The sequence below is a fragment of the Heteronotia binoei genome, chromosome 3, assembly GCF_032191835.1.
Source record: "Heteronotia binoei isolate CCM8104 ecotype False Entrance Well chromosome 3, APGP_CSIRO_Hbin_v1, whole genome shotgun sequence".
In the NCBI taxonomy this organism is placed as follows: Eukaryota; Metazoa; Chordata; class Lepidosauria; order Squamata; family Gekkonidae; genus Heteronotia; species Heteronotia binoei.
In genome coordinates this window covers 175444366-175458843 of record NC_083225.1, presented here as the reverse complement: position 1 = coordinate 175458843, position 14478 = coordinate 175444366, and the positions used below count along the sequence as shown (strand labels likewise).

Below are 14478 nucleotides of genomic sequence, written 5' to 3'. Positions count from 1 at the left end.
CTTCAGCTGAAAGCCCCAAAGCCATATCACCATCAGGAAAGCAGAGCCCGCCTATATTGAAATGGTACAGCACCATTAAATGCTTTAATTGTAATGGTATTTTCTTGGTTTTAAATTGTAAATATAAACATCTGAACTGACTGTTAGTCGCCCTGAGTCCGCTTGCGGAGAGGACGGGATAGAAATTTAAGATAAAAATAATAAATATAGACTCCAATAACAATCCAGCATTCATACTGAACACCTCAAGCCATGCAAAGAACCTTGTACAACCCTATGGTCTCACAGTGGACCTGAAGGCTAGGCCCATTGTTATCCCTAAGTGGCAGACTGGAAAAAGGTCTGAGACGTAGGGCATTTTCGCACTTACCTTACGCCGGAGCGACGTCCCTCTTCACCGTGCAGCGTCTGCGTGGATTTCGCACTAATTGCTCCGCAGAACCCGGAAGAGCCGCAAAGTCCCGCGGCTTTTGTGTCACAAATGTAAACTGGTTTTTGGCGGTTTACATTTGCGACGCAAAAGCCGCGGGACTTTGCGGCTCTTCCAGGTTCTGCAGAGCAATTAGTGCGAAATCCGCGCAGACGCTGCGCGGTGAAGAGGGACGTCGCTCCGGCGTAAGGTAAGTGCGAAAACGCCCTGAGAGATGAAACTTTGGTGAGGGCTTTGGTTAGAGTATTAGACTGTTTCCTTTGATAAACCTCTACCCTTTTCATTGCCTGATGTTCCAGGATGAATGATATACCTTCAGATATGATTTGATTCATTAACATGGTTTTGTTCCGCTTCTGTATGACTTGTGGGCCATAATAAAGATAGACTGACTATGACTAGGAAGACCCAGGTTCAAATCCCTGCTGTCCGTGAAACTTACTAGCTGAACTTGGGCCTGTCATCTCTTCTTAGTCTAATCTATCTCATGTTGTGAGGATAAAATGAAAACTGGGGGTGGGGAGGAGAGAACCATATACACCGAGATCTTGGGAAGAAGAGGGGGATAAAAAACACTGGCCATTGAAATATTTAATAAAAATTAAAGTCACCGAGGATAAAATTTGAAGCAGGTTCACATGCTCAGCTGCTATGCTACCCAGCACTAATCTTGACAAATTTGCAAGCAAGCGCTCAGTTTCTGTCTTGTATCTGGAGAGCAGTGCAGCTTAAAATAGTCTGATTGGTCATCCATCTGAATCTTCATTTTCTGCTCAATGGCAGACAATTACCCAGCAAGGCAGCAAGATGGGAATTGCTGTGGGCTTTTATAGGAGCCAAATGAAGATTACAGCCTTTGGCGAGACAGCTGCTGGTTTCTAGCCCAGTGAAACACGACAAGGGAGTGTGCGGATTAGGGATGGAAAAAATCAGATACAGAAGGGAATTATAGAGCACTGCATCAACTACAGAAGGAGCTTAGACATGTGCTTGTTGAAGAAAAAAAAAGATGCTGAAATATTCAAGAACACACTGAAGGAGGAGGAGGAGGAGAAGAAACAAAGCATTGGAGGAGGAGATTGGATTTATACCCCACCTTTCACTTAAGAGTCTCAGGGCAGTTTACAATCTCCTTCCCTTCCTCTCCCCACAACAGACACTCTGTGAGGGAGGTGGGGCTGAGAGAGCTCTTTCAATAACTGTGACTGATTCTTCATTCAGCAGGTGCATGTGGAGAAGTGGGGAATCAAACCCTGTTCTCCAAGATTAAGAGTCCACACACTTAAACTCTACCAAACCGGCTCATGGAGAGCAGAGAGAAGTATCATCCATGTTTATAGATTATCCTCCCATTTCCCACACCCAAATTTCCCTCCTGACTAAATTATCAAAACACCTTTTAGGCACTTAAAGCTCACCTGCCAATGCAGCCCTGAGCAACAGTTTGAACACGGCTGCTCATATTTTCATAGCATACTTTTGTACTTCCAAGTGTTCAAAGCATTTAACAGACATTGTTTTGCTGGCAATCTACAACCATCTTAGAAGGTTGACAAGTTTTATTTTATTACAGATGAGGGGGCAGTCAGGCAGGCTGAGGCAAAGAGAGAATAATTTGTCTAAGGCTAACTAGCTAGTGAGTTGGTGACAGAGGTGAGGTTGTTCTGGATTCATAGCTCACTCTGTTAGCCAGTATACTATTGTGGTTTTCTAGGCATATATTGTATGTGTGAGGAAGAGAAAGGGGCATTATGACTGAGTAACTTTAATGTACATATTGGAGCCATCTTGTTGATATTGGAAGAGGAGGCCCAGCTGCCTTGGAACAGGCTGCTGTTGGTGATGATTGATATCAACTTTTCCCATCCTTGTTGTCTGTCCTTTCCCTTCCCTCTGTTACTCAAAGAGGCAGTCTCTCTTTTTTTCGGGGTGGGGGAGGGAATTAGTTTTTAAAGGAGGCAAAGCAAGACCAGGTTAACGGATTTTCCTCTAATGTTTATGGGAATTTTCCCCTTAAGAGAACTAAAACTTCCTGCAAAAGTACAGTTCGCATACACAATACAAAAGTACAAAACCAACAGTGAAACACTGAGAACTGAAATGACTGGGGAAAATTAGGGGGGGGGGGTGAATGTTAAAAGAAACAAGCAGGAATAATTTACATTCCCCTATCTGTTACCTGATCTTGTTCCCTGAGATTTTTTCCTGTGCTTAACAGAAAATTCCAGGCTAAATTTCCCTCACTGAATATACCCTGGATGTCACCTGAGGATCCTGTCTTCATGACTTCCGGTCTAAAGCAAGCCAACCAATTCCCATGATGAACATCTGTTCCCCACCTCCAGGCCATCTGTAGCTCCCCCTTTAAGGATTACTGTAAAGTATTTTCCTAAAGTAGTATGGTTTTTACAAGGCTTAAGAGGGGAAAGGGGGGACCTGCTATGTACCAAGGCCTTTGAAATCTTTTTTACTAGAAAGGCAAACTCTGAAAGGCCAAGCCTCCCTCTAAAACAGAACAGTGCTTGCTTCATCGTTGAAACAGAATAAGGTGAACACAGAAATATATGAGAGATAACATTTTCCCAAAAGGTAACGATGGAAGTCTCAGTCTCTGAGGCGGTGCAGAGTCCTCTCCAGCCCAGATCCCTGTACACCCAGAGGATGCTCTCTCACTCTCTGGCTGAGACAAGGACGCAAAATCTTTAAGAAACCACAGGGGTAAACATACCTAACCATATTGGTTACTGAAGGCTCAAAAGCAGGGTTTCTATTCTCCCATCCATCTGATCTAAAGAACATAAGAAGAGCCCTGCTGGATCAGTCCACCAGCATCATGTCTTACACAATGGCCAACCAGTTCCTCTGGAGGGCCAACAACAGGGCAGAGAGGCCAAGGCCTTCCCTTGATGTTGCCTCCTAGCTCTGGGATGCAGAGGTTTAGCGTCTCTGAATGTGGAGGTTCCCCTCAGTCACCATGGCTAGTAGCCGTTAATACTTATTTTCTCCATGAATCTATCTAATCCCTCATTAAAGGTGTTTATTCCTGTGGCTACCACTACATCCTCTGGCAGCCAATTCCACATTTTAATCACTCTCTTGGTAAAGTAATACTTCCTTTTGTCTGTCCTGAACCTATCTTTAGACTAAAGAGCTCATAATCCTGTCCACTAAAGCATGCTCTCCCATCTGCTTTTACCATGTTATTTATTTTATTTTATTCGATTTTTAGCCTGCCCTTCCTGTAGAACAGGCTCAGGGGGGGTTACATCATAAAAACAGTCAACAGTAAGAACAATAAAAGACCAGTTTAAAATATATAAAATCTAAAAATCAGACAGACTAAGATGGCAGATTCTGCCTCACAGATGTGACCCACTGTCCAGGTCCAGCAGATCTTGTAGCGCTGGGTTGGAATGAGGAGGGGAGGCTGATAACAAGTGACGCCCACTGCCTCAGCTGAAAGCCTGGCGAAAGAGCTCTGTTTTACAGGCCCTGTGGAACTGAAGCAGCTCCTGCAGGGCCCGGATCCCCAGGGGGAGCTCATTCCACCAGGCAGGGGCCAGGGCTGAAAAGGCCCTGGCCCTCGTCAAGGCCAGATGGACGTCTCTGGGGCCGGGTATTAGCAAAAGTTGTTGGTTTGCTGATCGTAAGGATCTATGGGGCTCACACAGGGAGAGGCGGTCCTGAAGGTATGCTGGCCCCTGGCCGTACAAAGCTTTAAAGGTAAGTACCAACACCTTGAACCGGATCTGGTACTCATTGGGTTGCCAGTGCAGTTCATGCTGCACAGGATGGATCTGTGCCCATACAGGCGACGAAGTCAACATCCGTGCAGCAGCGTTCTGCACCAGCTGGAGTTTCCGGAGGAGGGTCAAGGGCAGCCCCATATAGAGAGTTATAATAATCTAGCCTGCAAGTGACCATTGCATGGGTTACTGTGCCCAGGTCGCGGGGGTCGAGATACAGGACCAACTGTCTGACCCGCCTCAGATGGAAAAAGGCCGATCTGGCAGTGGTGGTAACCTGGGCCTCCATGGTTAAGAGAGGCATCCAGAAATACCCCCAAGCTCTTCACCCTTCATGCAGGCATCAATGGAGCCCCATCAAAGGATGGGAGCCTGATCTCTGATCCCAGTCCCATATAACCTAGGAACAGCACCTCCGTCTTCGATGGATTCAGTTTCAGCCGGCTCTGTTGCAACCAACCAGCCACAGCTTCCAATGCCCTACCCAATTCTTCTGGGGCCGAATCTGGGTGGCCATCCATCAGCAGATAGAGCTGGGTTGTTCAGTCACACAGTCGGGTCCGACTCTTTGCAACCCCATGGACCAAGTCATGCCAGGCTCTCCTGTCTTCCACCATCCTCTGAAATCTGCTCAAATTTGCGTGAGTTACATCAGTAATGCTGTCCAGCCATCTCATCTTTTGCCGTCCCCTTCTTCTTTTGCCTTCTGTCTTTCCCAGCATCAGGATCTTCTCCAGTGAGTGCTCCCTTCTCATTTGGTGGCCAAAGGATTTGAGCTTCAGCTTCACCATACAGTGAGTAAATAAAACAACAAGTCTTTTGGCACCACAAACACTAATAAATGTATTCTAACATAAGCGTTCACAAGGCAAGGTCTACTTCGTTAGACTTCAAGGTAAAACCAAGGCATATATACATATATGTGATCTCCTTCAGAACTATGTTGGTTACAGCAAACTCCGTATTATCCAGACCTACAAACTCCATGAAGTTTCACACAAATATCACCTTCATGTTCTATACATTTGGAAGCTGTACCAGGGTGAGTATGAAAGTAGCATCCCTTAACACCACTACACTAAGTTGAAGAATCTGGATTTGCTTTGGAGAGCCTGTTTGGTGCAGTGGTTAAGTGTGCAGACTCTTATCTGGGAGAACCGGGTTTGAGTCCCTACTTCTCCGCATGCAAATAATGGAGTGACCTTGGGTCAGCCATAGCTATCTCAAGAGTTGTCCTTGAAAGGGCAGCTGCTGTGAGAGCCCTCTCAGTCCCACCCACCTCACAGGGTGTCTGTTGTGGGGGGAGAAGATATAGGAGATTGTAAGCCGCTCTGAGTCTCTGATTCAGAGAGAAGGCCAAGGTATAAATCTGCAGTCTTCTTTTTTAAAGCAGCTCAGAAATTCCATAGATCAGACACAAGCCTTCGGACAAAGGATTTATTGCAAACAAATTTCAAAGCATTTACAGAAAAGCTGTTAAAAAGTAAATCCATACCAACAAACAAACATTCATTTCTGGGAAGGCAGCCAGCCTAGCTGGAACACAAGAACCACCAGCGGATATTCCAGATGCTGAGTGAAGTTAAAACAGTGACGATGAACTTGGGAAAGACCAATCTACCCTGCAGGTTCTCAGTTTTAAATTGTGAGATTTTTCAGGTGGGGAAGAGGCTTGCTCTGTCCAGCGCATCGACACACACAGAGCACTCTTAAAAAATACCAAACAAAATGTGTACTATTTGATGTATTTTTCCATGAACTTTTTGTGGAATTCTGACCGCAGCGTGTCGTTGACAAATCTTTTGTCTTTTTTCGTTTCGTCGACACCCTTGGCGCAATTCTTAAAAACCACATCATCGTCCCACCTGGGGGGGGGGAGAAGAGGGGGTGTTGAAGAGAGAGTGAAACAAATTATTTCAGCCAAACTATTAGGAGAAATGGGCAGAAAGAGAAGGCAAGAAAATTCAATATTAGTCTGCATTGAAATGTCATGGGAGATTTTTGCTTTCTACAAACACCTTTGGGCCACCCATGCGCCTCCCACAGGGTCCCTAGAAGGAAGAGGGCCCACCTACTAGACACCTCAGGACCAATATTCCCTCTAAGCTGAGCAGTCTTGTGGGCAAAAATTCTACTTTGTGAGCTACTGGCATTAAAGTTGTGAGCTACTGCATAAATTACTGTGCTCTGAGCTAAGACAAAAAGGTGTGAGCTGGAGGCTAAAAATCTGTGAGCTACCTCATGCTAACTCAGCTAAGAGGGACCACTGGTCCGGACCAGGGCTTTTTTTGAGCAGGGATGCAGTTCCAGCTGGCTTGGCATCAGGGGGTGTGGCCTAATGTGCAAATGAGTCCCTGCTGGGTTTTTCAACAAAAACCACTATGTGAAACAATGGTGACCTAATATGCAAATGAGTTCCTGCTGGGCTTTTTCCTACAAAAAAAAAGCCCTGGTCAGGACTATCAGAACCATCACACCTTTGTCAGCTTTGACCTGGACTCATTAGACCGAATTATGGATAAAACATTGGTTTTGATCTTTTGCAACTCTGTACCCTCCATGTATTCCTCTTCCGCCTTCACAGGATCAATTGTCTTTTGGTGCTAGTAGGCGGGCCCTCCAACGGTACAGCAAACAAAACTCCATACCTCCTCTTCACTTTGAAGGTGGCCTGTGGCTGGACCGGACCAGTGAGATTCAGCAGCGGGTTGCCACTCAGGATGTTCTCCATCCGTATCCTCTCCTCTTCGGCTTTCTGCTCTAGCTCCTGCCAAGACAAGAGCAGATCAGTCAGGACATGAGACAAAAGCCTCCCATTTTCTTTTCAGTCTGACCGGAGAGGAAGTTGCAAGGGTAACCACACACCATCCTCTTCCGGACAGATTTGGGCTTTCCTCCCTCGAATGGCCTTAACAAAGATCAATATCACAGCATATAATTTAGGAACATCCTTATCTCATCATATATTTTTTTTTTCATTTAAGAAAAGAGCAATATCCAATATTGAGTAAATAAATCAGCTTCCATAGAGTTATTCCTACTAGCCCTTTCCTAGAGTTCCTAAGTTCACAGGATCAGCATTGATGACAGATGGCCGTCTAGCCTCTGTTTTAAAAACCTCCAAGGAAGGAGAGTATGTTAATTTAAATAATAGTGCAATAAGCCAAATATTGTTAAACCACTCGTTGATTGTTGGTGATTGCAGGCTTTTTCCAGTTTATTGCAATAACCATCCTTGTTGCTTTAAATAAACTTAGTACTAATTCCAAATCTGACTCAAGATGGGTAGCCATATATAAGAGAAGCCATGTTGGATAAGGTGAATGGCCCATCTGGTCCTGCACTCGGTGTCACACAATGGCCAAAACCCAGGTGCCCTCAGGAGGTCCACCAGCAGGGCCAGACTCTAGAAGCCCTCCCACTGTTGCCTCCCAAGCACCAAGAATACAGAACATCACTGCCTCAGACACAGTGTTCCATCTATACCTTACTGCTAACAGCCTCTGTTCTATGTGTTTGTCTAATCCCCTCTTGAAGCTGTCTTTGCCACGTTAGTCTGCCTGTAGCGCTAGAAAAGAACAAGACGCCTGCAGCACCTTAAAGGCTAGCAAAAGGCAGAAAGGTGGGGTATACATTTTGTAAATCAAATAAACACTGCATACGCCTGGTTAAATGCTTTTTCTCTGCCTTAACTTTCATCACAGGGCTTGCTGATTGGTTAAGAATCCTTCAGCTGCTATCAGCGACGCTTCTGATTGGCTGAATGCTCTGTGGCATCCTTCCCCACCTTGGAAGGGGAGTCTGCGGAACCTTCAGCTACGCTGGCCGCAGCAGCTAGAAGTATCCCAGACACTGCTGCTTGCTCTTGAGGAGGAAGGAGTGAGAGCAAACAAGTGAGCCCCCTCGCAGGTCAGTGTCCAGATGGGAGGGGGGTGGTTCCTTTGTGTGTGAGCACAGAACTGTTTGCCTGGGCTCGGCCACTGGTGATCAAGGTCCCATGGAAGAGAGTGAGGGAAGACTCTCTTGGAAGGATAACACAAAGAAAAGGGTCCACAAGGGTAGCATGGTCAGTCTGTCTGTAGCGATGAAAAAGCAGCAACTGTCCAGCGGCACGTTCAAGACTAAAGATTTGCGGCAGGGGAGGAGCTTGCCTGAGTCACTGCTCACTTCTTCAGATTCAGGTGACTCGTGGGAGCTCCGACCCTGCCACAAATAAGGTCCTACTGGACGGTTGCTCTTTTCCCATTGCTAAAGAGCAAAAAAGGTCTAAGCAGACCTTCGCAGTAGTTGCATCTGGTTAGGACATCAGCTGTCGGACAAAAGAGGACGTGCAGTTTAGGGTTTCTCTAGCAATTTCTACTGGCCTCTAGTGGCCATTTCTAGACATTATTTATCTATACCAGTTTGGTATATGGGCCCCTTGATACATTTTCTTGTGATTTAGGGCACCGTTAACGTGGGATTCTCTACCACTGAGCTATGGCCCCAGCCCGTCTACTTAAGAATACTTCAGGCAACACAGTCAATCTTGAACCCTGGAGAGCTTCTACCAGTCAGAACGGGCAACTCAGACCAGCATTTCCACAGGGAGTCATGCACACGTTTCGGTTGTTTGTACCAAAAAGTGCAAAACGATCCTCAGAGCTTAGCTGCATCTTGGCTGGGGCAGGATACTGTAAACAGTCAGGGGCAGATCACCCTAAAATCCAGCTCCTTTTCCACCCAGGAGTAGGATTTCAGGGTGGGGGGCAGCTTTGGCTGTGGCAAGATTGCGACTGCAAAAGACACAATCTCTGGACAGAAGTCCCAGTGCCCCAGAAATGCAACACTGGATTCGCCACATTAAACATTTGGGAGTCTACGATGCCTCACAAGATGAAGATGCTGTTGCCACAGTTACCCCCAGGGTCTTCTAGTTTTTTTTTAAAAAAGGGATTTTTAATGCAGGGCTGAGAAACGATGCTGCCCAGACAACTGCAGAGTCGCTGCCAATCGGAATGGGCCACGGTAGGTTAGACAGAGAGTCCGGAGCTGCTGCAAGCGAGCGGTTGAGCTGTGGCTAGTTACCCACTACAGGAAGCTGCTTTGAATATAGATGGAAGCAGGAAACAAAGCTTTGGATTACATAAGTGCAAGCTGGGAGGCCGCAGGTTCAAATCTTTCCTCTGCCAGGAACCCAACAGGCTAGCTTTGGAGAAGATACCTTCTCTTAGCCCGGCTCCCCACCCACCCCACAATATGGGAATGAGGCTAGCTGACCCTACAGGTAGATCCAGGTGGGCAGCCGCGTTGGTCTGAAGCAACAGAACAAAGCAGGAGTCCAGCAGCACCTTTGAGACCAACCAAGAATGCACACGAAAGCTTACATTCTGAATAAAACTTTGTTGGTCTTAAAGACTTTTGTAAGGATTACTGTGATAAAGTATGCGAACAACTTTGAACACTGAAAGTCCTATTTAAATGCCTAAGGTGGCTTCGTTGAATGCAAAAAGATACAAATCCCATTTTTACCTTTCGGGCTTGTTCTTCGGCCCGCTCCTTCTTTATCTTTTCAAGCTCGGCTAACAGAGCTGCTGTGTCGTCGTCACTCTCTTCTTCGTAGTCCTCATCCTCGTCTTCCTCCTACAAAGGAACCCGCATTAGTGCTCAGTTGTCTCCATTTCCCACTCCAAAACTGGAAGCACTTTTAAGTCAAAGCTTAAGTCAACTGTGCTACTGTCGTGTTACAGCAAAGCAGATCTGTAGCCCCTTTCAACGCCCGGCATTCTATTTACTGCCTCCGCAAGCCACTTTTCAGAAATGTCATAATAAACACAAAACACTAGCATGGTTGGTCATGCAACATGCTGGGAAGTTGTTGTGAACACTGATGTTTTCCACCATTAAAAGGTAAAAGTAGTCCCCTGTGCAAGGACCAGTAGTTTCTGACTCTGGGGTGACGCCACATCACAACGTTTTCACGGAAGACTTTTTTACGGGGTGGTTTGCCATTGCCTTCTCCCTATTTAGACACAAAAACCCACCCGTGAAAGGGAAGGCAGGAAGAGATGAGCTGATACGCCCTGGGTAATACCAATTGCCACTGTGGGGTCAGGAAGGAATTTTCCTCCAGGCTAGATTGGCCCAGGGATCTTGGAGTTTTTTTTGTCTTCCTCTGGGCATGACCCCTGGGGGTCTCTTCCAGCTTTATGATTCTAAGTTTGCCAAAGCTTCCTGATCAACCCAAAGGCGCAGTTGTAAGGAAGCAGTCAAGAGAATCTGGCTTCGCTTGTGTGCCCCTTTGAGTCTTCTAAAGCAGTGGTCCCCAACCTTTTTGGCACCAGGGATTGGTTTTGGGGAAGACAATTTTTCCACAGATTGGGGGTGGTGGTGGTGGTTTTGGGATGATACCATTGTGCACTTTATTTCTATTAGTTTGGTGTAGTGGTTAAGTGTGTGGATTCTTATCTGGGAAAACCAGGTTTGATTCCCCACTCCTCCACTTGCAGCTGCTGGAATGGCCTTGGGTCAGCTGTAGCTCTCGCAGGAGTTGTCCTTGAAAGGGCAGCTTCTGTCAGAGCTCTCTCAGCCCCACCGACCTCACAGGGTGTCTGTTGTAGGAGAGGAAGGTAAAGGAGATTGTGAGCGACTCTGAGATCTGGAGGGGAGGGCGGGATATAAATCCAATGTTATTGTCTTATTAGTATTATTACTACTACTACATCGTAATATATAATGAAATAATTATACAACTCAAGGCCCGGTTGCTAACAGGCCACAGACCAGTACAGGTCCAAGGGCCAGGGGGTTGGGGACCCCTGCTCTAAAGCAACAATAAAAGCAAACTCCTAGTCCTTGTGATTGTCGGAAAGCTTAGGCAAAACAGTGATGGCAGCATTTCCTGGAAAACAAAGCCCTACGTAATTTGCCATCCACCTAGCCAAACACAATGTGCCAGCCTTGTACAGTAGCCTAACCAGTGATGATTCACCAGAACATATGAAGCTGCCTTATACTGAGAGTGGCCATTGGTCTACTGAGGCAGGCTCTCATGTAGCGGTCTTCCACCCCACCTGATCAACCTGAGCTTTTTAAACCAGCGATGCTGGGAACTGAACCTGGGATCTTCTGCATGCCAAGCAGATGCTCCTCCTCTAAGCCACGGATTCTCTTTGGCAGGCAGCAAAATCAAGACTTTTACAGAGTCCCTGATGGGTTGTAATGCATGGGGGGATGAGCTGCATTTGTCTCTGTAGGCTGCAAGGTGTACAAGCCGATGACAGATATTTTGATGGACTCTGTGGGGTGTTTTCACTGCCTGCAGAAAAGGACTTTTCCCAGTACTTCATAGCTCCTCATTCCTTTAAGGACTCTGCCCCACCTCCCATGCTGAATGCCTTCCAGTATTCCAGAAAGCCCATCTGTTGTGCCCTGTAACAAAGCCATTATTCCTATGAAGCCAGATCCATGAACCTAGCTAAAGATTTAATGTTGTAATCATGGCTTTTTTTCAGGCTGAAAGAGGTGTCTGTGCCTGATGAAGCAGGCCCTGTTTTTTAAAGACACCACCTTTGTATTGAATCTCACTGGGCCAGCCAAGTCTCTCCCACTGGATGACTGGCTCTTATTTTTTTTATTTATTATTTCAATTTATATTCCTCCCTGCAAGCGGGCTTGGGGCGGATTACGACAAGAATTAAAACAATCAAATTTTAAATAGTTTAAAAACAGTTAAAATAGCATAGCTTAGGAAGAGGAAGGAGAACAGAGAAGAAGGGGGGAGGAGGAGGAAAAAGGGAAGGAAGAGGAGGGATAAGATTTATATCCCGCCCTTTGCTAACCAAAGGAAACTCAGAGCAGCTTACAAATCTCCTTTCCCTTCCCCTCCCCACAACAGACACCCTTGTGAGATGGGTGGAGCTGAGAGAGTTCTGAGAGAACTGCTCTTGAGCAGAACAGCGTTGAGACAACCTGTGCCTGATCCAAGGTCACATCAGCAGGTATATGTAGAGGAGTGGGGAACCAAACCCGGTTCTTCCAGATAAGAATCCGTGTGTTTAACCCACTACCCCAAACTGGCTCTCAACTTCATCTGCAACATCTTCATACCCTTGCCCACTCATGCTTTCCCCTTAAGACACTGTTACATGCTCGTACACACATTACATAACCATTACACAGTCATAACGATTATGCACATTACATCATCTATTAATTGAGCTGTTGCCTAATTTTTTTATCCATCATTATTATATCATCTATTGCATGTAACTTAAACTTTTCACTGCATTGTTCTACAGTCCTGAAGCTCCTGCTTTCTCAGCCTGTATTAGACCATGGGCTGGATCCTGAGCAAAAATTCTGCTTGTGCTAGAGACCCACACAAGGAGAAATGTATGGAAAAGATGTGCTGTACCCCCATTTTTATATCTCCTTGTGCCAGAACTTGCGCAACTGATTCCTGGGTAGTGTAATAGATAGGGAGGGAAGTGCTAAGTTGTTTCACAAGTTCTTGCACAAGCAGAACTGCACTCACATTTCTGCTGGCACAAGCAGAACTGCACCCATATTTCTGCTGGCACTTCGCTGGATCCTTTTCAGTCCTGGCCCGTCTGCTGGAATGAGCTCCCCCTGGAGATCTGGACTCTGCTTCAATTCCTGGCCTGTAAAACAGAGCTCTTTTGCCAGGCTTTCAGCTGAGGCAGCGGACAACACTTGTTACCAGCCTCCCCCTTTAATTCCATCCCAGTGCTATAAGACCTGCTGGATCTGGACAACAGGCCTTGTCAGTGAGGCAGAATTTGCCATTTTAGTACCTATTGTTACTCTGTAATTTTAGATTTTATATATTTTAAAATGTTCTTTTACCGTTGATTGTTTTTATGATGTAACCCGCATCGAGCCTGTTCTATGGGAAGGGCGGGCTAAAAATGGAATAAAATAAAAACAAATAAAGGCTACCCCTTTAGCACAAGGTTCTCTAGTCTTATTTGCAATGACTGCACAGTTATTATTGACAACTGTTTGCAATGAGAACCTATTTGCAATGGCCGCATAGCAATCGTTGGGTGCACGCAATTGTACTGTTCTCACTGCACTGCTGTGAAGTGTAACCCTTCCTGAGTTTCTAGTGAGAAAGGCTGACCATACATGAAGTAAATTAGATAAGAATGCGTACGTCTGTTAATGGATCATCTGCATCCAGGTTAGCAGCAGGAATCTGATCTAATCGAGGTTTCTTAGACACTGAGGAGGAAGTTGTGTGTTCTGTGGAAGAAACACAGGGACAATGGTAAGCGCTCACACGACCAGCAACAAGGGGAGGAAAGTAACAACCGCAGAGGCTTACAAAACCTGATTTCGCAAACGCCAGAATTATCAAGTCTCAGCTGCACCAATATGGTTAGCATCCAAAGGCATGCGGTAATAAGAACATAAGAAGAGCCCTGCTGGATCAGACCAGAGGTCTATCTAGTCCAGCATCCTGCCTCACACAGTGGCCAACCAGTTCCTCTGGAGGGCCAACAACAGGCAGAGAGGTTGAGGCCTTCATGAGAACATAAGAAGAGCCCTGCTGGATCAGACCAGTGGTCCATCTAGGTCAGCATCCTGCCTCGCACAAGGGCCAACAACACAGCATAGAGGCTGAGGCCTTCCCCTGATGTGGCCTCCTGGCTCTGGGATTCAGTGCTTTTGACTGTGGAAGTTCCCCTCAGACACTGTGCCTGATAAACTTATCCTCCATTAATCTATCTATTCCTTCATATAACCACCTTGTGCAGTTTTGAAACCCTGGCCAGAGAAGGAGTCCCATGCACCTCCTCCCAAAGTGCTGAAATTTGGGACACACCTCCAGCGAGAGCTATTGGGCTAACCAGATAACATAGTTGGGCAAACACATGATCTCCTAATCAGTACATTCCCCCAGCAACGTCTGCTTTATGTGGAGGGATGGTGGCTCAGTGGTAGAGCATCTGCTTGGTAAGCAGATGGTCCCAGGTTCAATCCCTGGCATCTCCAACTAAAAGGGTCCAGGCAAATAGGCGTGAAAAAACCTCAGCTTGAGACCCTGGAGAGCTGCTGCCAGTCTAAGTAGACAATACTGACTTCGATGGACCAAGGGTCTGATTCAGTATAAGGCAGCTTCATATGTTCCTGCATCAGACTGAGCAGACTGTTACATGCTCTCTCCTCTTCTCCGCCTTCCCCAAAGCACCTCTGCTATGCACCCCTTTGCTCTGAGTATTGCTTCTCATCTCCTGGATTCTCTCCATCCCAGCAGATAGTTAGGAAGGCTGGGTCCTGGGGAAATCTCCACGGCCT

General features: G+C 46.3%; 1 protein-coding gene across 2 annotated transcripts in view; it reads right to left on the bottom strand.

The window, feature by feature from the left end:
- Positions 1-5599: 5599 nt before the first annotated feature.
- The window catches only part of CWC15 (CWC15 spliceosome associated protein homolog), a 206603-nt gene continuing 197724 nt past the window's right edge, over positions 5600-14478 (bottom strand). For both annotated transcript variants that reach the window (XM_060234919.1, XM_060234918.1), the window contains exons 4-7: positions 13334-13422; positions 9688-9798; positions 6825-6943; positions 5600-6041 (exon numbers count right to left, since the gene is read on the bottom strand). In XM_060234919.1, coding sequence (XP_060090902.1) covers positions 5912-6041; positions 6825-6943; positions 9688-9798; positions 13334-13422 — 449 coding nt within the window. In that variant the 3' untranslated portion in view covers positions 5600-5911. The remainder of the gene's footprint in view (positions 6042-6824; positions 6944-9687; positions 9799-13333; positions 13423-14478) is intronic.